The 27244-nt window shown below is 43.2% G+C and overlaps 1 protein-coding gene across 2 annotated transcripts in view; it reads right to left on the bottom strand.

Moving 5' to 3' along the window:
- Positions 1–377: 377 nt before the first annotated feature.
- The window catches only part of ret (ret proto-oncogene receptor tyrosine kinase), a 121854-nt gene continuing 94987 nt past the window's right edge, over positions 378–27244 (bottom strand). For both annotated transcript variants that reach the window (XM_069885504.1, XM_069885505.1), the window contains 11 exons: positions 26833–26952; positions 24444–24700; positions 18868–19015; positions 16305–16412; positions 13639–13850; positions 11384–11506; positions 9639–9709; positions 8522–8659; positions 7865–7964; positions 5124–5271; positions 378–2080 (listed from right to left, as the gene is read on the bottom strand). In XM_069885504.1, coding sequence (XP_069741605.1) covers positions 1923–2080; positions 5124–5271; positions 7865–7964; positions 8522–8659; positions 9639–9709; positions 11384–11506; positions 13639–13850; positions 16305–16412; positions 18868–19015; positions 24444–24700; positions 26833–26952 — 1583 coding nt within the window. In that variant the 3' untranslated portion in view covers positions 378–1922. The remainder of the gene's footprint in view (positions 2081–5123; positions 5272–7864; positions 7965–8521; positions 8660–9638; positions 9710–11383; positions 11507–13638; positions 13851–16304; positions 16413–18867; positions 19016–24443; positions 24701–26832; positions 26953–27244) is intronic.

The raw sequence follows: 27244 nt of genomic DNA on the forward strand, positions 1-27244 counted from the left end.
ATGGTGAAATTGGGTCCTCAACCTGATTTCAGCAGAAATACAGGGGAGCCACAGCAGTGGGTCAAAGCCAGTGCCAATTCCTGGCCTTCCTAGCATGGATGTCTCAATTCAGATTGTGGACTATGTGCAGCGAGACAGCTGGATTTTAAGCTTGTCACATTTGTTTGTATTGTTTGCTAGCTCAACCCTTTAAATTGTCTTTCCCAGTTTTAACCAAATAATATCCAGCATTGATACATTTTCCAGCTTGCCCAAGCCTTACTCAGCACTCAACCTTAGGCTTGTTGAACACAGACTCCTGCTTAAGGTGCACCGTAATCTTAAAATCCCTATTCCCACCATCAAATTCCGCCCCCCCCATGATTTCACCCTCCCTTTCTTGCTAATTTCTGCAGACATCTCGGTGTCCTTCCAGTTTTCAACTTCTTTGTCAAACCCTGAATTTAATAATGGCACCAATGGTAGTCATGGCCAGTCCCTCAACCTTACCAACTCTCTATTCCTCTTTTAAAATGCACCAATGTTTTAAAACCAGGCTTTAATATCTTCCTACGGGGCGACATCTTGTGTAACAACACTCCTCAAAAATGTGCTTAGTTATATTCAAGGAACAATATAAATGTAGGTTGTGGTTAAGTCAATTTCTGTAAAAAAATAACAGAGTGTTAGACTGTGAATACATCTTTCATCACTGGATCATAGCCAGAGAATTAGCAGCAATTGCTTTCAGTAAACCTCAGCCCATGAGTCAGCTGTGACTACATCTACCATAGCAGGATCCCATCCCAATTCAGTTGGTTTGCACAGTGCACTCAATGGTTGTGGAGAGCCAAATTGGTACAGGTTCCGAAGTTCATCAGGCTTGCTGTAGCACTGAAGCTCCACTGGTCAAATCAAAGTCAGCTGGTCATCAATCCTACTGCGCCCAGGGTCATCATTTCCCCTGCCCTGATGTCTTCTGGTTTACAATAACCAATATCATTTAACTTGCCACAATGGTCTGGAAACCTGAGGAGCACAGACATTGGTGGTCCATAACGAGTCAGAAATCTGAATCTCTCTTTGTTGAAGATGAGGACTAATTAAAAATATTCAAAATGGAGATTGATACATTCAATGAAAGTACTAAGGGTTTTGAAGGATAGGTTAGTCTAAATCTATCCAAATGGCACTATAGGCCAGAAAGGCTGTATAGCCTACCCATGTTCTAATGCTGTGCTAACGATACTCCCAAAACTAATGACTTCCAGGATATGTACCCATGATGGAGAAACGTTGGGACGTGATTGTGAGCAAGTCACGACAAGTAGGAACTGATTCCCAGCCAGGGGCAGCAAATTCTGCTCAATTGATCCAGCAAGTAGGATTGAAATCTAGTGTTGTATTTTCAGAAATAAGTTAGTCATTGTGAGCCAGCTACAAATCCAGAGAGCTTTGGTTTACTTCAAGCGCATAGATAAATTATTCTAAAAATCTAATTCCTGCAGCCACATAATATTAGGATTGGCACACAGATTGCTGTAACCATTAAAGCTATGTATGTTAACTCACAAATCTTTCCATTCACTCTGTCTCCAATATTTCCTTCCTCCACCGCAAGGCCCCTCTACCTATCGTTCCACCTCCCAATGCCTCTTGCTTGCCTCAATTCTGTTTGGTAAAAAGCACTAGATCATTATTCACACTGGGGAAATGGGATGGGCAGGTTCAAGGTGAAGAGATGGCCTCTGTGAAGCAAAAGGTCACTGGGTGAGGGTTCAGAGGTCACCCATCCCTCACGCCATGTCAGGAGCGAGCAGCGTGGAATTGCTCCATTTCACCCAGTGTTCAGCTTGTGGTGGAGGGTGTACGGGTCTGTGTGAGTGCGCTGAGGGAACAGGGGATGAATGTGCACACGTTGCAATTGGCTTGACTTGGGCTTTTTAAGTATCACAATGCTCCATTAATTTTGCAGCTGTCGGTGACACCATCCAGTTTGCATAAACACTATCATTTGCATATCTTGTAAAGACTGAGTTAGTTCCATCGAATCTTGTGATGGGGACAGGGCTGTCTTCAGACCAGCAGGGGTACGAGATGCCTAAAAACGAAAACAGATCATTTTTTCTGCACACGGGGGCAAAGCACAACAAAAAAGAAAGATTCAGGCGCTGACAATTACTCTCACCAAACACGCCACATCTAATTCTGTGCACAACTCAACACAAGACCCGTCGTTAAGGGGCAGAAATATTTTAAAAACAATAATAAATAATATATTAAATGTAAAAAAACTGCTGCAGCGGCGATGGTTTTTGCCTCTGCTTACACGTCTCGATTGTTTATAAAATCAGGTGGAAATTTATACTTTTTCACATTGCGCCTCAGGGGGGATCCAATCTCTAAATGGCTGACTCAGCCATCTCCCTGTGGAGATCATTGGGGTGGGATGGTTGCACTATCTGGAAGACATTGCCTTGCCTTGATTGACTACCATGAGTTTCTGATAAATTTATCATGATCAATAATCTTTCCAACTCCCCCAGCCGTTCCTTGGGAGTTTTACTATCTATTATTTATCCATCTGTTGGGGCCAAGCTTCCATTTCTGTTCTTTCAGCTGATTTAGAATTAGGGTGGAAAGTGTCTATTGTACATGCAACAAATCCTGGGACCCTCACATGGGCATGGTATCATTTCAAGATCTCCAACTTAAGCAGGCTTTGTATCATCACCTTCTAACACTGGGCCCTCAGTATACTTTGGGTGTCAAGAGAGAATCAGATAATACTGGAATCTTTTGTTGATGTTAACTACAGGAAAGATATCAATAGGATTGAAAGGGTGCAGCGAAGATTTACTAGGATGTTGCCAGGACTTCAGGAATTGAGTTAAAGGGAAAGGTTAAAAAGATTAGGATTTTATTTCCTGGAGCGTACAAGAATGAGGGGAGATTTGATAGAGGTAATTAAAGCTATGAGGGGTACCAACAGAGTAAATGTAGGTGGGTTTTTTACACTGAGGGGAGGTGAGATAAAAACTAGAGGACATAGGTTAAGGGTGAAAGGGGAATGTTTAGGGGAACATGAGGGGGAAATTTCTTCATACAGAGAGTGGTGGGAGTGTGGAACAAGCTGCTAGTTGAAATGGTGAATACGGACTCAATTTTAAAATTTAAGAAGAATTTGGACAGGTACTTGGATTGGAAGGGTATGGAGGGCTATGGACTGGGCGCAGGTCAATAGGACTTGGCAGAATAATAGTTTGGTACTGACTAGAAGGGCCGAAGGTCCTATTTTTGTACTGTAATGTTCTATGGTTAGCTTTATTACAAAGCAAACCATGTAACTCAGGGGCTTGCATTGGAAGGTACTGTGTGACGAAGAGTTTTGAACGCTGCCAGTAGAAGGTGGAATACTTAGAATGTTGTTAAGAGTGTGTGAGAGCCTTTTACTATGGGTTCATGGAGCGTCAGAAAGGTTGTTGCAACAATCAGCCCAAGAATTAAACCAATGGTAAACTTGATCCAAGACCAGTAACTAAAGTTCAGACTGTAAGAATGGAGATTCTACTCAAGGTTTCCCACCAGGGAAACACAAAGAATATAGATGCAGGAATCTTAAGCAAACACTAAGAGGCTGGAGGAACTCAGCAGGTTCCATCCATTTATTGAAAATGGATTTTGACTGACTGATTTTGCTCATGGAAACTTGTTGGCCTGCAGAGACCCTCCTGCATCTTACTGTTTTCCCACTAGGGGTTGGTATAGTACAATTTAAGTCACTGGACCATCAGACAAACTTCTGCACCAAGAATCCTGAAGCGCAAGTTTAAATTGTATCAGAGTAGCTGGGAGTTTTAATAACATATGAAATAAATGTGGAATTTAGAAGCAAATTAGGTCGAGCTGTTAATTCTAAAACCATCTGGTTCATTCATTCATGAGCACGAGAGGGAGGACATCTTCCGTTTTTGACCAGCATGGTCTCACTTGATTTTTAATTGCTTCCTCATTTTCGGGTTCATTGGAAGTGAGTAATAAATGCTGCTGTTACCAGCAATGTCCTCAACCCATGAACTAATAAAGATCCTTCTACGCAGACACCTGTGAATTTTAAAAGCCTCTGCGATCATTTCACAAACTGTCCTGAGGTTTGGAAATCCTGACTTGCATCATGTTAGAGTTGTGAGATGTTCAGCTGAAGCAGAGTCTCCAAAGGCTCCTCAATGGTGGCATCAGGAGCTGCATTGGTGATTGCCCGCAGAATTTCTCATTGGTGTGCTCTGCTAGCACTAAAGAGCAGAATTTTAATTTTATGGAATTACATTGATATGTGGCAGAAACTGTGATTTAACATGGTGAGCTTTCAGAAAGCAATTGTGGATGGATGAAAATATAGAATAGGAGTGTAGATAGAAAAAATCTGAACTGAAACTTGTTCCTCAACAGAACTGCCAACAGCAATCAATTTGCTGTGCACTGTAGAAAGACCCAGGAACTCAGTGAGTGAACAGCAAAGAATAATTGGGAGTGATTACAAGATAACAAACAGATCGAGAAATGGGTGATGGTAACAAATAGTTGCTCCTAGATGTTAATCGTCATTCACTTCCAAAATTAAGGAACTGCCTCTTGGAGTAATTCCTCAGGTGCGTATTTTTACAAATGCTCAGGTGTATCTGTGCGTTTCTATGCGCAATGAAAATGGCAGCTAATTTATAACCTTAATGCAAAAGGATGCCAATATTTAGGATCTACTTAAAAGTCGGCAATTAATAGCCAAGAAATACTACCAACTATACATTAGAGTGATAATGAGAGCGAGTTAAGGATTCCCAAAAGCTGCCTAATGTTCTTCAGTAACCAACAGAGAAAATACATAGGTGACTAATTATACCGTGGAAACGGAGCCTGGGCTTTCCATGGCTGGCATAGATAGGTTTCCACAATGAGGGAGGGGACAGGCTCCACAATGCATGCACTGAGTCTGAATTCATTGGAATCCAGAGAGAAGGAGTATTTGTAGGTTTGATTCAATCCTCTGTCGCCGAATCTTGGAGGCGCTCTGTGTAAACGGGGCCATCGGCTGCAGCAGTGGTTCCTTAAATGAGCTTAGAATCTAGTAAATGCATGTGAAATTCTACCGTAGAGTTTGTTTTCAATCCATGTAGAGGGGAGGGACCGAGGGAGGGGAGCATTATTACAGTCTACCAACGGCGTCTCTTCTTCTGCCACTCCGTCATCGTAGAGCAGGGAGTCTGATGGCGTGGAGGCTGCAAGGTCCAAGTAATCCTGGAAGCAAAAGCAGAAACTCAAACTCACTTGATTTAAAAAAGTGGAATGAGGCACAAACAAAAGAGAGGAGGTGAAGGGAAAGAAAATAGAGGAAGGACAGAGTTAGAGTGGAGAGAAGGGAAATGGGATAGAGAAATGGGAGATTGAAAGACAGGAAGAGAAAGAAAACAGAAAAAAAAGGTAAAATAAACAAGAGTTAAGGAGATTGAGAAAAAGAACAAAGGAGAGTAAATTTCAGAAGAGAAAAAGAATATGGAGATGATAGAGTATTGCAGCTTCATAAGTCAGGCTTAGGTGCAGGAGCCAGAAAGAAGATGGAGAACAGACAGATCTGGAATAGTTTAGATCAAAAAAGCAGAAAATGATAGAAAAAGAGAGGAAAGAGTCATGTAGCAAAGGAGATAGAGTGAAAACGATGAAGGGTGAGCAAAAGGAGAGAGATAGAATGAACACAAGAATGAAAGAGGATAATTATGGATAATTTAAAACAGTAAATTCTGAATCACAATTTCTCTTCATTAAAATCCTCCTGCCACTGGCTATGCTGTGCCTTACCTGATTCACATTGTGTTTCAGACATTCCCAATCTCTGGGTCAGCCGAGTGTCGATTTAACCACCATTCAAGAAACCAGAGCACCACATCTAAGTTGATACCCACTGAACTCTAAAGGAGTGTGCAAACTCCCGCAAGCCCTCCCAGGTAAAAGAAAACATGAAAGAGCAAATGCAATCAAGTAATCTTTGTTGTAATGCTTCATGAAAATTGAGAAGAGAAGGTATTTCTTCACTCAGCAAGTTGGAAATCTTTGCAATCTCATCTCTGTTGTACTTCGAAGCTACCTTGTTTATAGGATCTATCTCTGCTTATTTGCAAACACATTTTGCAATACAAAGATTCAACAGTCACTTTTCTGGCATCTTGCCACTTGAGAGGGTAGATATGGTTTGTGGCGAATGAGAATGGTGGAACAGGAATGTTCATAGGTAGTGGTCAGAGGGGAGAAATTGGGAAAGCCCTGTGTATATGGGAATTTCCAAATGCAAACAATATCATTGCGGTCTGGGACAGAAGAAGAATGTGATCTAGTTGCAGGTGGCAGAGTTGGAGATACGCAGGGTGTTTATGAGTCAATCAATGTCATGAATTACAGCCAAGGTCTCCCATAAAGAAGTTTTCAAAACCTTAAAGGGAAGTTTTAACCGATGGAGTTTTTCAAAAGCTACAAAATTTGTTGAATGAACCAACAACCTTGAGCAATGGTCAGTGAATACAGTCAGGCTGAAGACTGGCACAATGGTGCAATTTACAGGTCTTTTACATTGGGCACTGCAACATTATTTAGTTGTGAAGAGAATTCAAGCAAAACTTCTGAAGAAAGAGGATTTAATACTCAGGGAATAGCCACCAGTGTGGAGACGATCCTCAAAATTGTGAGGCTGACTTGCTCAAGGCTCTATTCAAGCTGCAAGCAGTGAAAGTCAGAGATGTTAACAGCAAAGGACAGGGACAGCACCTCTAAAAATCTGTCCTGGTATCTCCTTGTCGATGCAATCAAGCAGAAGGCTCACCATTGACTATACTTTGTAAGGGGTTTGAGGAGATTCGGTACGTCACCAAAGAATTTTGCAAATTTCTCCAGGTGTAGCATGGAGAGCATTCTGACTGGCTGCAATACTGTCTGCTATGGAGGTGCCAACACTCGGGACAAGAAAAAAAGCTACAGAGTTGTGAAATCAGCCAGCGCCATCTCAGGCACCAGTCTTCACTCCATTGAGGACATCTACAACAGGCAGTGTCTAAGCATCCTCCTTACTTAAGGACCCTCTTCACTCTGCTACCATCATGAAGGAGGTACAGGAGCCTGGAAATGAATACCCAGCGGCACAAAGACAGCTTCTTCATCACTTACTAATCACAGAACACTTATGGCATAGGGATTTCTCAAGGTGGAAGGCGAGTTTAGGAGACAGCTTGAAAACCACTGCTCTACATCAACAATTTCTTGCAGCTTACTCTCAAAGTGCACAGTTGTTCATTGGCTGAATCACAATATGGTTATCTCCTTCATGGCCATGTACAAGACAATTAAAAACATAATTTTATTTCTCTTTGCACAAGGACAGTCAATGCCAAGCCATTAATTGACGTGGCATTTAATGCTGGGAGCCAATTTCTCACTTGAACTCAAAATACAAAGATCTTCTATTAAACATTTCTCCATTTGCACACAGGGGAGAACCTGATGGCCAACAGGAAATCCCTATCTCCAACCAACTTTTCTTTCATCTTTCTATATCTGGCTATTAATGGTCAGCGCTGCTCAAAAATGTTGTTCCAACAGTATATAGTTTTTCTGCTCTCCCAGCTCATTGCTGAAATGAAGATTCATCACTCAGTCTCCTGGTCAATCCTCTGCCAGATCTGAGCTACTGTATTCCCCACCACACCAAGACAAAGACCAAACCAAGTGTCGGAATTTCTTGATTCGTCTGATTGCATTTATTCTTCCAATCCTGGTGTATGTCCTACATTCAGTTACCTCATTGCCTATTTCTCAGCAAAGCTGGAAGAGACAACTCTGTACTCACCCGACTCCTCACCATCATCTTCTCCAGTTCTTTGCTGATTTCTGCAAATGTTGGCCTTTTATCTGGCTCTTGTTTCCAGCATTGCAACATCAAGTTGTACCTGAGGAAGATCGAAGCAGAATTACACCTTCCCCACTACCTGTCAACCGTCCCTGCTGTGCACTGTACAACCATATCTCTGCTGCACGCTGACCTCACCCTCCACACGATGACCTTTCCAACCCCACCGACTGTCCTGCTGCATGACAAACTTCCCAACCATGGCCAACTGCCCTCGCTGCATGACGACCTACCCAGCCATGTGAAAATCTCCCCCTCTGCACGACGACCTTCCCTGCCATGCAACAATCTCACCCATCATGCAATGACCTTCCCCTCCGGGTCTACTTTCCCTGCCACACGATGACCTTCCTTGATGCCCCACGACTGTCCCAGCCACACCCTGATTGTCCCCTCCACGTGACAACCTTCCCCTCTGCGTGACAGCCTTACCCGTCTGCCCAGAGTGTCCCTGCTGCGCGACAACCTTCCGCTCCAATACAATCTTCTATCCATTACATACCCTCTGAGCCAAACACATTCTGATGTGCAAACGATTGCTCCAAACTAATCCAGAAATTCTATCCATTATTTTCACACTTTGGAAGGCTGACCTACATTTCTTCACTGCAGTTTTCTGGTCTCTCCATCCGGTATCCTGTCTTTAGCAGATTGAAGAGGCGCTCAGGGGCTATTCCAGGGTAGGGATTTCCACCCAGTGTCACTATTTCCCAAAGTAGAATACCAAATGACCACCTGAAGAGTGTCAGAAAAAGAATAGCATTAATATTAGAAGGTTCCAACAATGAGTCTTGCAACTTCCTTCTGTGTCTTATCATTTGACAGTAGACATTGAGGCGGATGAGATGAAATTAACGGATAAATACAGTAAAACCCCTGCTATCTAGCACCTATCTGGATTGATAGCTCAGTGAATTTTCCAGTTGCTTGAGATTGCATGTTGCATGATTGGCAAACTACCAGTGAGACATCCCAATTTTAAACATGAATTTTTTTTAACCTATTTATTTTCCGTGACTATTTTGCTAGTTGCTTGAATTCCAGATAACAGGGGCTTCACCGTATTTGAAACAGGGGAAAGGGGTTGAAGTGTACAATCCTCCTCCTCTTTCTCTCAGTTACCTTTATTCATGCCCCATCAAGATTTCGCATTTATAGCAGATCATCTGCTGAAAGGTCTTTGATCAAAGACACTTTTTTTAAAACTACCTGACAGGCTAGGATTCTCTTCAACCGGATGGCATCAACATCGACTTCTCCGGTTTCTGCTAGCCCACTCCCTCCCTTCTTTTTCCCTTTCTCTTCTTTCTTCCAGCTCTATAACCACTTCCCTCTCTATTCACAGAGCCATTCCCCCTCCCCCCATTTGCTGTTGTGCCCTCCCTCCCTTATCCACCCAGTACCTCCTGTCTGTGGGACTGAGCCTGCTCCCCTCCCCCACCATTTTGTTTGGGCACCTGCCCACATTTTGCTCATACCTTGAAGGGCTCAAGCCAAAAACATTGGTCTATCTTTATCTTTCTTTGGTCTATAAAGTACATGCTGTTTGACCTGCTGAGTTTCTCAAGCATTATGTTTTTACTTCAACCACTGTGTCTGCAGACTTTAGTGTTTCACTTCGGGTTTTTCTTTCCTCAGCATTTGTGGTATTCTGCTTTAAAATAAACCGAGGACCACCTTGATTTCACTACAATGATGAGTCTGCAAAACTTACACGTCACTTTGCGTCGTGTAGATGTGATCAAACAAAGACTCAATTGCCATCCATTTAACAGGAATTCGACCCTAAAAGTGAGAGAGACCCACAGAAAAATGTCATTCGAGAGAACTACAGATGGAGCAAAGCCTGTCCTGTCCAATGGCAGGACAGTGTCTGTATGGAGTGTGTACCCTGTGACCATGCAGATTTCCTTTGGTGCTTCCAGTTTCCTTCGGATCACAAAGACATAGATTGGTAGATTAATTAGTGCTCGTGTGTGTAGGGGAATGCTTATTAGATTATTTTCACATTCACATTAACTTCATCCAGATTCTGCCATTCAAAATAATTTACAGCCAATAAAACATTGTTGCTTTTGAAGTGGAAATAGGTGCTTGATGTTTGGTATGGTTGATGGTCCAAAGGCATAATTGCATTTCATGACTCTGACCCTGCACTTTGTACATCAATGTTTTAATAAACAACTTTATTCATAACTGTTAATGTTGGTGATAGAAAATGCACGCAAGGAACCCGATGAACAAAAAGGGACTTTAAAACATGATGGGTGAGCAAAAGAACTCTTCATGGAGATGGAATTTGCAAAGGCTTTTGAAGAGAAAAAATTTGAGAGGCTTCAGGAAGATATTCCACAGGCCAGGGCAGAGATAATTGAACCTTGTTGAAAGAAAAGAGATGACAGACGAGTCATGGATGTTGTACAAGGAAGGTCAGAATTGTGATCTAGAGGGAGAGAATAGAAGGCACAGTAGAATAAATGTGACGGTGGACAGAGGAACCCACAACTATGAGTTCATCTCCACAAAAATCATTGGATGGATGGATGGAAAAACTCAACTGCTTCTTATGTTATGCCACAGTCTCTGTTAACAACAGCCCACTGAACCTCCAGTCCCAATTCCACAATCATCTCCCTTCTCCCCGTCCCTATCTTACACTATCTCTCATGTGCTTTGTTTGTTGTGAAACACTTTGGCTCCAAGGGACATTGTCTAAATGAGTCTTTCTTCAAGGAAAGGTGTACATAAGAAATAGCAGCAGGAGTAGGCCATCCGGCACGTCGAACCTACTCCTCCATTTAATTAGATCATGCTGACCTGACAATAGGCTCATCTCCTGCTACCTTTTACCCCACATCCCACAATTCCACTACCATGTAAAAATCTATCCAACCTTGTACATTTCTAGCTCCTTTCTCATTCATTTAAGAACATTCAAGATAATATATAGCCAATAAAACATTGTTTCTCTCAAACTGTGGTAAATTTTTCAGAAATTGGTTCACAGCAAGCTGACACACTCAGCAATGTGAGGATTTACGTTGGAGCTGCAAGTTATAGATAGATATTGGTTTAACATCTCATCCAAAAGATGACTCTTCAGACATGGGGCTTGAACCAGTCAGCTTCTGGCTCAGAAGCAAGATCATTTCCCATTAGGCTAGTGGTTCTCAATCTCTTTTTGCCACTATAGCATAGGTGCTCTGTGGTTAGTAAGGAATACTTATGGCGGTATGTGAGTGGAAAGAAAAAAGTTGAGAGCCACTGCATGAGGACAGTGACAGACACTTCATGAGTACTCTGAATAATCAACAGTAAACAGACTTGGTCATAACCGACAGTAGTTATGACCGTGGTTGGAGCTGTGAAATGGTTGTCTACAAGAAGTGAGAGTTTACATATAATGGAGATCAGAGAGCTAACACAACACGATGAATCACTAAGGAAGGTACACAATACCTTGCTTCTTTTTACGTAAGAGTCCTCCTCATACACATCCCTGGAAAGCCCGAAGTCAGAGATTTTCATCTTGCGCCCCTCAGCAACTAGTACATTCCGTGCTGCCAAGTCACGATGAACAAGCTAAGAAAATCACCAACAACAAGAACAAACTAAGTAAATGACCAAAGGTGGCACAGCTGGTGCAACACTGTTACAGCGCCAATGATCGGGACTGGGCTCCGCATCCCATGCTGTGTTTAAGGAGTTGGTATGTTCTCCCTGTGTCTGCATGGGTTTCCTCTGGGTGCTCCAGTTTCCTCCCACCGTTCAATAGGTACTGGGGGTTGTAGGTCAATTGGATGTAATTGGGCAGCATGGGCTCATGGGCCGAAAGGCCCTGTTACCGTGCATTATGTCTAAATTTAAAATATAAACATTGACAGTTAGATAGACAGATGGCAAGTTCAACACTGAGCTCATTGGATCTGAATCATAAGTTGTGAAGTGCAAAACAGAAGACCTTTGTTGTGTGGAAAGAATTTTACAACTGATCACCTAGGTTATTCACTTATTGCTGAGAGAGATGTCTCCAGAAATGGCAAATGGCATTTCACTTGTGAATTTAGAGTAATGTAGAGCTGCCATGCTCAACTGGGGCCATGGTCCCTGGAGGCCACAGCACATTTAAGGGGGTCCATGGACTGAAATCAAAATATTTTTTATGTAGTTGGAAGGAGAGAAGTACAGAAAAAAACAACTAAACTTGACAGGGAAGGGGGACCATAAACTTGGCTATAGCCAAAAAAAGGTTGAGAATAGCTGATTTGGAGGAAGATTTAGTGTTTAAGGTTGTGTCTATGTTTATGGATGACCAATATACAGTAGTACCAAGGTTCATTTTGTGGGGTCCCTGAGACAGAGGAGAAAAACATCTACCATCACCAGGTGAGCATCCCAGTGATGCTAATCTAGAGTTCTGAGCTGGAATCCCAGACTCTTGGTCAGAGATGGCAAGAGTGTGGTTCAACCTCGGCCCCCTTCTGATGCTACCTCCAAGTCAAGAGTTCAGTTGGACAACTGAGGAATCCAGTAAACTGGATTTGACATTGGGTATACGGGAGAAGCCAGAGAGTGGTGGTGGATGATTGCTTCTCAGACTGGAGTCTTGTGACAAGTGCCATGCCTCAGGGATTGGTGCTGGGACCATTGTTGTTTGTCATCTATATCAATGATCTGGATGATAATGTGATAAATTGGATCAGCAAGTTTACACATGATAAAAAGGATGGATGCATTGTGGACAGCAAGAAAGGCTTTCAAAGCATGCAGAGGGATCTGGACCAACGGGAAAAATGGCAGATGGACTTTAATGCAGACAAGTGTGAGGTGTTGCATTTTGGAAGATCAAACCAAGAAAGGACTTGCACAGTAAATGGTAGGGCATTGAGGAATCTGGTAGAAAAATGGTAGGGATCTGGGAAGACAGATACATAATTCCTTGAAAGTGGTGTCACAGGTAGATAGGGTTGTAAAGAGAGCTTTTGGCATATTGGCCTTCATAAATTAAAGTCTTGAGTATAGGAGTTGGGATGTTATGGTCAAGTTGTATAAGTCATTGGTGAGGTCAAATTTGGAGTGTTGTGTGCAGTTTTGGTCACCAAACTACAGGAAAGATATCAAGAAGATTGAAAGAGTGCAGAGAAGATTTATTAGGATGTTGCCTGGACTTCAGGAACTGAGTATAGGGAAAGATTAAACAGGTTAGGACTTTATTCTCTGGAGCGTAGAAGAATGAGGGGAGATTTGATAGATGTACTTAAAATTATGAGGAATATCAACACAGTAAATACAGGTTGATTTCTTATACTGAGGGCAGGTGAGATACAAACCAGAGGACATGGGTTAAGGGTTAAAGGAGAAAAATTTAGGGGGAACATGAAGGTGAACTTCTTCACACAGTGAGTAGTGGGAGTGTGGAATGAGCTGCCAGCTGAAGTGGTGAATGCGGGCTAAATTTTAACATTTAAGAAGAACGTGGACAGGTACGTGGATGGGAGAGGTATGGTGGGCAATGGTCTGGGTGCAGGTCAGTGGAACTAGGTAGAATAGCTGGGCACAGACTAGAAGGGCCAAAGGGCCTGTTTCTCGGCTGTAATGTTCTATGGTTCTAATTCACAATTAAAATAGTGTTCTATGGTTCTATATAAATGCATTATTCATCTTGTTAAAACTCACACAAGTTCAGGTCAACAACAAATAAGGTTATGGTTTACCTTCATTTCAGCCAGGTATTGCATTCCACGGGAGATCTGCCAGGCAAAGGATATCAAGTCTCCCATGGTCAAGGCCCGTTCATCTGGATTATCCAAATAACTTGAGTTTCGATTGCCTTCGCCCAAGTAGCTGGGACCCACTTTACGACTTTCCCGAAGGAAACTTCTCAGTGATCCATATTTGGCGTATTCCACAATAAGATAGAGAGGACCTGCAAATGTATGAAACAGGATTTCCCAGGTCTCTATATACTGACTACCATATTTCACAGTGCCATATTGTGATAAAGGTGAAACCCAGGATTCAAGTCAAACTCTCTTGGACAGGTGAGAAATCTTTCACTGGAGAACTGAAGGTTGAGGGGCAGCCATTAAAAGACAGGGAAAATAATAAATATATTTAACCTTTGGACCTGGTCATTTTTTAAACCTTTCATAATACTTACTCCAGACTGGGTCCATATTACAGTACAAACACCAGTATGAACCAGCTGGTGTTTGAGTATAAAACCAGTCTTGGAAAATGGGGACACATACTTTATGCGTTTGTTGGTGGTCCCTGAAAACCAGAATACGGAGTACATGTGCTTGTTGGTAGTCCCTGTAAACAGGGACATGGAGTCCAGAAGGTTAATAGAATGAACCACAAAATTCTGCCCCCTTTCTCTCCCCACCCTTTGTTCATGTGTCCGCTTGCTTTTTGCTTATACTTTGAAGAAGGGCTCAGGCTTGAAATGCCGGTACTATATCTTTCACTCCTACGGATGCTACGAGACTGGCCAAGTTCCTCCTAGTAGTTACTATGTGTTTTTAATATAGGTTTAATAGCTCAGATGCAAATTAGGTTTTGGATGGAACAGTTGCATTGCTGGTGAAGATGCCATCTCACTCGAATTCAATCCTGACTGGTGGTTCTGTGAGTGTGGGGTTTGCACATTCTCCCTGCACCTGTAAAGGTTCATCCCGCATGCTCATTATCCAAAGGAGAACAAGTCAATAGGTTAACTAGAATTGGAAATTGCCTTAGTGCACAGATGAGTGTCAGAATCTAGGAGAATTTTTAAGGTATGTGGGGAGAATGGAAAGGAATGAAGATTGGAAGAATGTGGATTATGTAGGATTAACATAAATAAGTGCTTGGCGTTTAACGTAGATTCAATCAGCTCAAGGGCTTGCTTCTGTGTTGTTTGACCCCAATAATCCTGTAGCGGATCCCTCCATTGAAGATTCTCCCATTAGTGGGAGAGTCAACATCTTCCCAAGGATCTCATAAGTTTCAATCAGATCATGCCTCATTGGAATTTTCACAATCATCCTATTTACTCAAAACCTCCGGAGGATTGGATGTAGATTATTTAAAATACACACATTTGTAAGCACTTTTAAAAGAACTTTAAATAAAGAAGGGCCTTTGGCCTAAAATGTTTACTTTGTTTCTCTTTGCACAGATGATGCTTAATCTGGTGAGTATTTAGAACATTTCTGTTTTCATTGAAAATAGTTTAACTTTCAGATGTTTCTGAGTTTTTTTAAAAAAATTTTTAATTATTTAAATCCTTTTTAAAGCAATTAAGTATGAAGCTTAGACATCAGTTAAAGGTTTTAGTGAAAACACAGTGCTGGAGAAACTCAGAAGGTCAAAAAGTGTACTTTATAGAGCAAAGATAAAAGATACATAGCCTACATTTCGGGCTTTAGCCCTTCATCAAGGTATGAACAAAATGTGGACAGGTGCACAAACAAAATGGTGGGGGGAGGGGCACAGTCCCACAGGAAATAATAGGTGGATAAGGGAGGAAGGGCACACCAGCAAACAGGAGGAGGGGAATGGCTCTATGATTGGAGGGAAGAGGGGTGGAGAGTTGTAGGAAAGAAGACAGAGAGATGGGGAGAGAGGGAGAACAGGGAGAAGGCTCGCAGAAACCGGAGAAACCTATGTTAATGACACTCAGTTGGATGGAAAATTAGGTGTTGCTCCTCCAATTTACAGGTGGTCTTGGTTTGACAATGCATGAGGCCATGGACAAAGAGTTTAGTAGGTGAAGCTTATTTTGGTTCCAACCCTTTTCCAACAGAAAGGCCTTTTGGAAGGCATTCGAAGTACTGACTGGGAGAGCTACCTCAGAGAAGTCTGAAGTGTTGAGACTCAGCAATGACATCCTACTGCTGACAACAAATTCTGGCTCTTTTCCATCCCCCTTCTTCAGCTGGAAGACCCAGAAGTAGCGGTGATTTGAAGGTCATTTAGACACCATGATCAGTGATACCAGTAAGTCGGACCATCTCCAATCACTAACCAAAGGCAAAACAGGTCATTCTGCCCAACCAATCCATGCTGGTGTTTGTGCATCACCCAAATGCTCCCCCATCACCAACCATCAACTCCCCCCCCCAACATACACACACACACAGCTCTTGCATTTTTTATCCTTCGATTCCTTTCTCAACAATGCATCAATCCACCCTCTTCAATGTATCTTTCTAATTTCCATCAACCATGCACATTCTCAAGGTTGTATTTATTAATGACCATAATTCTTTTCCATGTGCAATCATATCCCATCCTCTAAAATAAATGAATTAACATCTTTTTTCAAAAAAACAAGTGCAACATAATATTAATAAAGTTGTTGCATATATCACCTCTGTGACCTGTATTTTCTTACCATCCTGACTGCAGGCTCCATACAGTTTGATGATATGGGGATGACTCACTTGTTTCAGTAGGTTGAACTCTGATAAAAGATCACGTAGTTCACTCTGAGATGCATTCTCTGCCAGACAGAAGTAGGGAGTGTGGTTAATTTCAAGACAGTACCATTGCATTTAACCTCTATTGCTATACTGCACAAGTTGGCAGTAGCATGACATTCATTCAGAGTACTTTAGAGAACCATAATTAAAAGACCAGAAAGCAAATAATGCTTTTTTTAAAAAATTCTCCTTTACTTCCAGTTATATTGGCACAAAAATAGAGACTCTGATGCAGCACAGCAGACCTTCTTTCACTCAAATGTGCCTTCCTGCAATCGAGAGATTAAATTGGGAACCATCCTTCCTCCAGAGTGAACGTTAAAGATCCTGAAAATGAGGGATGTTCTTCTCAGTTTCCTCGCCAATATCATTCATCAACATCATGAAAAAACCCTGGTCATTAGTGCCATTTGTGGGATGCTCCTGTGCACAAATGATCTGCTCTGGTTCCAACATAATGTCTTCAAAACTGGGTGAAGAAAAGTGGGATGAAAACACAAGCCTTTTAGTGATTCCCCTTCCTCGAGTTAGAAAGTTGGATGGGCTGGATCCTTCAATCCCTCAGTTTCTTGTGGGAGTGTTACCTGTGCAGAGGCAAGTCAGGTATCTTGTGGAAGAAAGAACCTGAACATGTAATGTAATCAAGAAATAATTTAAACAGTGTGATGGCGATGATGTTTGTTGCTGGGCAACCCCTGCCCAACCAGTAAGTTTCCACTAGCCTAGAGTTTACTTATTCAAGTGGCATGCAAGAAGAATGCCTGAGGAAAGGGGAACCTGGTTCACATTACGAATGCAATTTGAAGGTGAATAGTGTGTAGCTTAATGCTGATAGGGTTATGCTTGTCACATGGGAGAAGACTGTAGTTTGGTTTGATCGAGTCAGATTGTGGTGGGATATACAAACCGATGTGTTCGTATGGTTCAGGGAACTCCTGGATCCCCTACTTTTGGGGGAGGGGGGTGGACCTACTGCCAAGCCTGTATATAATAAAGAAGCACTGGGGAAACAAAGTGTCAGAGTCCTCCAATCCTTCTGGAAACTTTTGCTGAAGGATAGAGCACCACCCTGGACCTGGACAAAGGGGGTTGAAAAGCGACCCCCAGCGGAATATTATCAGAGGCAAGATACACTGACCAGCATCTTGACTATATCCCTCCATCCCTCTCCCATCCATGTACCCTTGCAATTTCAAGGCACTGATTTACACATCCTATAATAATTCTTTTATTCTGCCCACATTGCCATAGACTCCACCTCTTACCTAGACCCTCGAAACAACCAATTAGCCCACCATCCCATGTTTTAGAACGAGAAAGAGCAAACCAGAGCCCCCGAAGGAAGTTCATGCAGTACCAGCAAGAATGTGCAACGTCCACACAGACAGCACCGGAGGTCAGCACTGACTCTGAGTCACTAAAGTGAAAAACCCATAAACTCCTTGATTGAGGAGTCTGATGATGGAGGGGTAGCAACTGTTCCTGAACCCAGTGGTGCAAGTCTTGTGGCTCTTTCCTGATGGTAGCAGCAAGAACAGAGCACGTGCTGGGTGGTTATGGATCCTTGATGATTGGTGCTGGTCTCCAACTGTAGATAATCTCAATGGTGGGGAGGGTTTTACCCATGATATCCTGGGCTGTGTCCACTACCTTTTGCAGGGCTTTACACTCAGGGGCATTGGTGTCCTCACACCAGACTGTGATGCAGCCAGTCAGCACACTTTAGAAATTTGCCAGGGTTTCTGATGTCATGCCAAACCTCCGCAAACTCCTGAAGAAGTAGAGGCGCTGACATGTTCTCTTCACGATGCCATTAGTGTCCAGGAAAGATCCTCCAAGATAGTGACTCCCAAGATCTTAAATTAGTCTTAATTAAGATCTAATTCATTAAATTAGATCTTAAAAACCTCTGATCACTGGATCGTTCACCTCTGATTTCCCCTTCCTGAAGTCAGCAATCAGCTCCTTGGTTTTGGTGCGATTGAGTGCAAAGTTGTTGTTAGTGCACCACTCCGCCAAATTCTCCCTCCCATATACTAACTCATCGTCTCTTTTTATACAGTCCACTACCATGGTATCGTCAGCGAATTTGTAGATGGAGTTGTGGTCATACCTAGCCACACAGTCATAGGTGTATAACAAGTAGAGCAGGGGGCCCTGAGGTGCTCGAGTACTGATGGAAATCAGTACCTGCTCTCTTTCCCAGACATGTCATTCAATAGTTCTACATCTTATTAATAGATTTGTAAAGATGTACTTGGGTTCAGGACACTGACTGAAAAGCAGGCTGGATTTCTGGTGAAGTACCAATCGAGTCTGAAGTTATGTCTGCAATCAGGATTCTCTATTATACCAATGATAATTAGCAATTGTAAAAGTTTCTTTTGCATTGGCAGCAAAAGCCATTCAGTGGCAGCCGTATGAGGTTACAAAATTTGCTCGTCACAATAAAACATGGAAGACATTCAGTCTAACCTTTTAACATCTTGACAGCCACGGTGGTGTAGCCTGCTTTGCTCTTGAGTTTGAATGCTGTGGCCTTCACAACTTTCCCAAACTCTCCTTCCCCAAGAGTTTTCCCCAGAACTAGATTCTTCCTTGCAAACTCCCACTTGGGATCTTCCTGCCATGGAGAAAGACACACAGCCACATAAAATAGAATACAATCCAAGTCCCCTCATGAAATATTTGTGATCACTAATTTTAAAAAATCCACAACTTGAAATATTATCTCACAGATAAAGTGCATGAACAATTTAATCTTAAATTATATCCCTTGTGGGTTATCACCTTTTTCATATGCCTGATGTGAACAAATGGAAATTATGCCCTATGTGAAGATGATGTACAACACATAGATAGAAATGATCGCCTATTTGGCAAGGATGCCCCAGATTTTACTCCTGTATTAATGGCAGGATAGTCAACAACCTCCATGAAATTGACAGACGTTATGTAATTTCAGCACTCGAGTTAACACAGATATCAGGGAATTGCTGTTTCTCCCCCCACTGGCTCGCTGCCTAATTTAGCAGAAATGAACGGGCCCTCATCGAACCTCTTGTGCATGGTTCGGTATAGGTGAGCTCGATTCAGACACTTGAAATTCATGTTTGCCTGAGGTGACGTTACAGCTCTATAAAATTCTGGTTAGACCACTCTTAGATTATTGTACCCCAGGCCACATTTGGATGTAGTGGTCTCCTCTACATCGGAGAGACTGGGCGCAGCCTTGGAGGTCGCAACGTTGAGACCCTCAGCTCTGTTTGCCACAATAGCCTGGATCTCCCAGTAGCCACCCATTTCAATTCCCATTCCCTTGCTGACATGTATGTCATTGGTCTCATGCACTGCCAGATTAAGACCACCCGCAAGTTGAAGGACAACACCTCATCTTCCATCTGGGCACCCTCCAACTGGATGGCATTAACATTGACTTCTCGGGCTTTTGTTAAACCCCCCCCCACCCCCATAGTCTTCAAACAGTTTAGTCTCTCTCCTTTTTCCCTCTGTCTCCTTTCAAACAGACAAGATCAATTCTCACCTCTCCCCTTATGATATCAAATTAATACTTTTTGTTAGTCTGGACTCCTCTTGGACTCCTCTCCCAGCCAGCACTGTATCCATTCTGATATTTCTTGTTTTTTCTTTACTTATTCCTTGAAGAAGGGCTCAGACCAAAACGTCTTTATCGCCGATGGATGCTGCGAGACCAGCTGAGATCCTCCAGCATTTTTGGTGTGTTTTTACTACAATCACAGTGTCTGCAGACTCTCATGTTTCCCTTAGAATATTTTGTTCAGTTCTGGTCACCTCATTACAGGAAGGACATGGAAGCTTTGAAAGGGTGCACATGGGATTTAACAGGATGTTGCCTGGATTGGAGAATGTGTCTGATGAGGCAAGGTTAACAGAGCTAGAGCTTTTATCTTTGAAGGAAAGGATGAGAGGTGAGTTAATGGAAGTCTACAAGATTCTGCCCTGCTCCAGCTCCCTCAACAGCTCTTAAGGCTAGAGCTGGATGAGGTCCTCACCCGGGAAGAGACATATAAGGCAATTGAACAACTGAAAAGTGGCAAAGCAGCAGGTATGGATGGAATCCCCCCAGAGGTCTGGAAGGCTGGCGGCAAAACTCTGCATGCCAAACTGCATGAGTTTTTCAAGCTCTGCTGGGACAAAGGAAAGCTGCCTCAGGACCTTTGTGATGCCATCATCATCACCCTGTACAAAAAAAAAGGCGAGAAATCAGACTGCTCAAACTACAGGGGAATCACGCTGCTCTCCATTGTAGGCAAAATCTTCGCTAGGATTCTCCTAAATAGAATAATACCTAGTGTTGCCAAAAATGTTCTCCCAGAATCACAGTGCGGCTTTCGCGCAAACAGAGGAACTACTGACATGGTCTTTGCCCTCAGACAGCTCCAAGAAAAGTGCAGAGAACAAAACAAAGGACTCTACATCACCTTTGTTGACCTCACCAAAGCCTTCGACACCATGAGCAGGAAAGGGCTTTGGCAAATACAAGAGCGCCTCGGATGCCCCCCAAATTTCCTCAACATGGTTATCCAACTGCACAAAAACCCAACAAGGTTGGGTCAGATACAGCAATGAGCTCTCTAAACCCTTCTCCATTAACAATGGCGTGAAACAAGGCTGCGTTCTCGCACCAACCCTCTATTCAATCTTCTTCAGCATGATGCTGAAACAAGCCATGAAAGACCTCAACAATGAAGACACTGTTTACATCCGGTACCGCACAGATGGCAGTCTCTTCAATCTGAGGCGCCTGCAAGCCCACACCAAGACACAAGAGCAACTTGTCCGTGAACTACTCCTTGCAGACGATGCCGCTTTAGTTGCCCATTCAGAGCCAGCTCTTCAGTGCTTGACGTCATTTTTTGCGGAAACTGCCAAAATGTTTAGCCTGGAAGTCAACCTGAAGAAAACTGAGGTCCTCCATCAGCCAGCTCCCCACCATGACTACCAGCCCCCCCACATCTCCATCGGGCACACAAAACACAAAACGGTCAACCAGTTTACCTATCTCGGCTGCACCATTTCATCGGATGCAAGGATCGACAATGAGATAGACAACAGACTCACCAAGGCAAATAGCGCCTTTGGAAGACTACACAAAAGAGTCTGGAAAAACAACCAGCTGAAAAACCTCACAAAGATTAGCGTATACAGAGCCGTTGTCATACCCACACACCTGTTTGGCTCCGAATCATGGGTCCTCTACCGGCATCACCTACGGCTCCTAGAACGCTTCCACCAGCGTTGTCTCCGCTCCATCCTCAACATTCATTGGAGGATCTCCAACATCGAAGTACTCGAGATGGCAGAGGCCGACAGCATCGAATCCACACTGCTGAAGATCCAACTGCACTGGGTAGGTCTCGTCTCCAGAATGGAGGACCATCGCCTTCCCAAGATCGTGTTATATGGCGAGCTCTCCACTGGCCACCGTGACAGAGGTGCACCAAAGAAGAGGTACAAGGACTGCCTAAAGAAATCTCTTGGTGCCTGCCCCATTGACCACCGCTAGTGGGCTGATCTCACCTCAAACCGTGCATCTTGGCGCCTCACAGTTCGGCGGGCAGCAACCTCCTTTGAAGAAGACCGCAGAGCCCACCTCACTGACAAAAGACAAAGGAGGAAAAACCCAAAACCCAACCCCAACCAACCAATTTTCCCTTGCAACTGCTGCAACCATCTCTGCCTGTCCCGCATCGGACTTGTCAGCCACAAACGAGCCTGCAGCTGACGTGGCCATTACCCCTCCATAAATCTTCGTCCGCGAAGCCAAGCCAAAGAGAAAGAGACAAGATTATGAGAGGCATAGGGTGGACAGCCATCATCTTTTTCCAGGGGTCACTGCAGCAAATACCAGAGGTCATATTTTTAAGGAGAGGGGAGGAAAGTTTAGGGGAGACGTCAAGCATAAGTTTATTTTTGCACACAGAGTAGTGGATGCCTGGAATGCATTGCCAGGGGTGGTGCATTGGGGATATTTAAAAGAATCTTAGAAAAGCACATGGATGGTTATGGGTGTGAGGGTTTAGAGCAGCCATTCCCAACCTTTCTTTTGCTATTTCCCCTCCCACCCACCCCCCCCCCCCCCCACTCCCCAAGACACTGCTCAAAGTTTACGGGCCCTGTTATCTGCGAAGCAGTCAAGTTTTGGTTTCTTCTGTATTTCTTTCCTATCAACTAGATTAAAAATATTTATGTTACGTGAGGTGAAAAGAAAATAAGGTTTTTACTTTAATGTGTTGTGGCCCCCGTGGTGGGGGGTGGGCGCAGGGGCAGCGCAGGGCTAGTTTAGATTGTTGAGTAGGTTTTTATAAGTTGGCACGTCATGCGTTGTTCTGTATGCTCTGGCCCATTTATTTAATTGGATGTACACACTGGATGGAACACAGAAAACCACTGGGTCATTTGATTTAAACTTGGTTAGCCTACTGAAGATGGAGAAGAAGTGGAATTCCTTCAATCCAATGTTTGTGAAGCTTCAGAACTTGCTAACCCAAAGAGCTCTGGATGCTGAATGGTTGAGTATTTTCAAGGTTGCCATCAGGGAATTGAGAGATAGAGGAGTGAAGTAATGCTTTTGCGGTTGAAGTTAGCAGAAGTTTCAAATGACCCACCCTGTAATGAAAAGCCAAGACAAATGCCGATTATGGAAGTCTTGGGAAAAAAAAAACCTGAAAGGATTGGAAATATTCACTAGGAACAGGGACAGAGTGGGTTGGAGATTGGAGTTTACATCCAGATTGATGACCTTTCATCAAAACTATGAAAAATACATTTTCAGTTGCAGAGAGGTCGAGAGAACAAAGGGGATGTCGCTAATAGGGTCAAGACCAAATAAGACAGAATAACAAAGGCTGCCAGCGCTGGCTGAGAAATGGCGTGAAGATGATTGTAACAGATTCGTCTGGATGAAATGCAAGTCAAAAGACGTGAAAGGCAATGAAAGTAAAAGAGAAAAAAACATTGCTGTAACTGTGAGAGACAGGACCACAACAAATGCTGTCTGTCTGTAAACAGAAAAGGCAATAAATATTTAGCAAGTCAAGTAGCAACCTTGGAGAGAGATTCTTCCGGTTGCTACCACTTTAATTCCAAACTGAGTTAGATTTCACTTCTTACACATTTCCATTGATGTTGACCATATCAACATCTGACCTGCCTGGCCCATATCAGCCTTCAGGAATTAACAGTAACTTTGGCAGCATGGTTGGCGCAACACCTTTACAGCGCCAGCAATTGGGACTGGACTGAGGTTTGAATCCGGCGCTGTCTGTAAGGAGTTGGTACATTCTCCCTTTGTCTGCTTGGTTTTTTAAATATATAAACGGGAACTCTGGTTTCTTCCCGCTGTTCAAAATGTTCCGGGAGTGTAGGTTAATGGGTGTAATTTGGTGGCACGGACTCATGGGCTGGAATAGCCTGTTAACGTGCTTTATGTCTAAATTTAAATTTTTTAAAATTCATATAACCAGCCTTTCCAGTTTGTTCAGAACCAGACAGTTCTGATAAAAGTGCACCTGCTGGTGGCAATAATTGTGTTTCTTTCCCTCGATCGATGCTGCCCGACCTATGGAATATTTTCAGCAGACATTTATTTCTCACAGCTCAGCTTTCTCTCTCTCCCTCTCCCCTCCAGATAAATCAGTTGTGATCAACAAATCCTCTCTCAACGGCACCATCGTCACATGGCATCATTCAATTCCCTCTCAGTCTTATTTGCTTTGTTCTTTCCACTCTTCTATCTTTACTGCAATTCAAACGCACTCAACTCCTGTCATTTTTTAAACAGTAACCAATAATCTCTCCATAGATGCTACCTGACCAGTAGAGTCTTTCCAGTATTCTCTGTTTTTTATTCCTTATGTTTTAATGTTAGTAAGTAAATAAACAGACACAGGTATTTACTGATTTTGTCTAAAGCTTTTGATATAAATGTGCAATGTTTGCATAAGATCTTTTTCCATAACACTGATCCTTAAAGAACTAAGTAGAAAATGCAACAAAATGCCACTCACTGGTATCTTGAAGGAATCCACAGCCACTTGATTTTCCATGGAATCTACAGAAGGCCTCCGGATATTATTGGAGGAGTAGCTGATTGGATAAGCCTGAGCTGGCCTCCTGAAGGTCATTTCTGCGGAGGCGATGGGGGGCTTGGGAGTGGTTTTATGGTATCGATGAATGAAATAGGAAGAGAGCAGCACAGACAGGATGAAGGACAACAACACCGCAGCTGCAATAATGGTTTTACACAGATCATCGCAAACCAGCTCTGTGAATGAAATGGAACAGAAAATCCATGATGGTTCAACCAGGATGATTAACATCAATGCACCTTTCTGCAGAACAATACCAAGAACCTTAGAGAGAAGTGGTTCCTTCCTCCAACCTTGTCACTCATTTAACTCTAGTCAGGATATAATGACAAACTTTCTCCACGGATCTCCACCAGAGAACTGTTGCCCAGCAGATCCAGTGACCTCCTGCAGAGTTTGCAAGTTCTCTCTGTGCTTGTGTCAGCTTCTCAAGCATGCTCTGCTTTCCTTTCACATCCCAAAGGCATGGTCATTTATGTGTTGCTAATTGGCAGCGGGTAAATTGCTCCATATGTGTAGGAGATTGTTAGCATCTGCAGGTGGGTCATGGAATGGAATGGAGAAAAATTAATAGAGGATTGGGAGTGTTTCGTTGAAACATTTTGAAAGCTGAAAAATTGGACAGAATAGGTGCAGAAAGGTGGTTTCCCATTGTGGGAGAGTCTAGGAAGAGAGGGCACGGCTGGTGTAGTGATTAGCACAAAGCCTTTACAGCACCAGCAATTGGGACCATACCTGGGTTCGAATCCCACGCAGTCTGTAAGGAGTTTGTACATTCTCCCCATGTCTGCGTGGGTTTTCCCGGGATCTCTGGTTTCCTCCCGCCCATCAAAAACGTACCAGGGTGTAGGTTAATGGGGTGTAAAATGGGCAGCACGGACTCAATGGGCCAAATTCGCCTGTTATAGTGCTGTATACCTAACTTATAATTAAATTCAGGACTGAAGGCCATCCAGTTAGAACAGCAATGCAGGGGAATTTCTTTAGCCAAAGGATGGTGAATCCATGGAATTTGTTTCCACAGGCAGATGTGGAGGACAGGTCATTGAGTGTATTTAAGGCAGAGATTGATAGGCTTTTAATTAGCCATGGTATCAAATGTGGAGGGAAGGCCAGGCAGAGGGGGTAGTGGGCAGGACAGACTTGATGAGCTGAATAGCCTATTTCTGCCCCTATGTCTTATGGTCTAATGGAGTGCTCTGAGACCTGATGAGCTGAAGGAACTCCTTCTGTTTCACAAGAAAGCATCTGAATCAACTTTTGGAGTTCCTGAGGTGGGTTGATGCTAATACCTCAGTGCTATACTGAGAGAGCATTGCTTTGTGGAGGTAACATTCTTTAGACTAGGGATTAAACGGAAGGCAATTTACCTCAGCATCCCATTGGGTCCTCCAGGAGTGGTCAGTATTGGTGATTGGGAAGGGTGGGGTACAAAGTCGCATCATGTAGTGGGTTGGAATGTGATGCTGTCTCCTATCATTTCTCACTCAGTGGTGCTTGCAAGGAGTTTTCACATCCTCTCCATGTATATTACACTTAAAAGATGGGAATTCACCGCCTTTTAACCACTTCACTTACCTGGGTGAACATGACGAATGCAGGATTGGGGGGGGGTGGGGGTGGGTCATTTTCATCCTGTTAATCACTTGCCAAGGTGGGTAGTTTCGCATCGACTCCTGTGTAAAAGTCTTACCTGCCCTGCCGGGACGTCAATGCTGGAATGCTGCAGGTTCCGCCTCCTTTTGCAACGGGATGTTGGGTTCCTATGTAATAGGTCGCACTCACCCGGCTTTTCTTGGTTCAGTGTGAACGACCCAATCTGGTTTTAAACACGGGTCGTTCACACGTCAATTAAAAGGGATCGCTGTGTCAAAGGGGTATGTGAGTTTCCTCCGGGCACTCTGGTTTCCTCCCACTCACCCTTCAAAAAAGTACGTGTGTTGCAGGCTAATTGGGGTACTTGGGTGGCATAGGCTTTTGGGCCAGAAGTGCTGTTTATCTACAATTAATTGAATACTTGTGAATGTCGGTTATGCATTTTTACCTTTGCTACATAAAGGACACTGTTTGATCTGCTGAGTTTCTCCAGCTTTTTGTGTTTTCACTTGTGAATTAGAGCCTCAGTTCCCATTGGTTCTATTGTAATAGAAAATACATCAGTGCCCCATCCACATTCAAGAATGATCCAATCATCATCTCCCAGGTATTTTGTGATACCTCAAACCACTGGGTGAGACCTCAGTGCTTCACAGTTTGAAAATTTTACTCCTTATTGGCTACAGTGCAGAAAATAACATAATAAACGTACCAACAAACTCCTCCTTTTGGCAAATGCATTTGCTATCAGAGTAGCAGACACAAGTTCCAAAGCCTCCTTTAATTCCTCCCAGCTCTCCGGGTTCAAATCCACCAACAACTTTGTCCCATTCTAAGTAAATCATTAAAAAGAACACACAAGATAGGTTAATGAGCACAGATATTATTGCCATGAGAACTCAGTTTTACTTGTGAAAGGAAGTTGACCGCAGTCCTAATTTCACCATCCCGTCAAGCTCCCATTCTGTATTGTAGCACAGAGGCAAGCCAGATATGACAGGATGGTCTTTTTTTGTCTGAATGTACGACTCAAAGCAGGAATGGCAGTGATACAAAGCTCAAGCACAATCCCTCCCATTCTCTACATACAACTGTTGTGGGGTTACAGGGGGCAACAAATAAAC

This window comes from Narcine bancroftii, chromosome 6 (genome assembly GCF_036971445.1).
Source record: "Narcine bancroftii isolate sNarBan1 chromosome 6, sNarBan1.hap1, whole genome shotgun sequence".
NCBI classification, from domain to species: Eukaryota; Metazoa; Chordata; class Chondrichthyes; order Torpediniformes; family Narcinidae; genus Narcine; species Narcine bancroftii.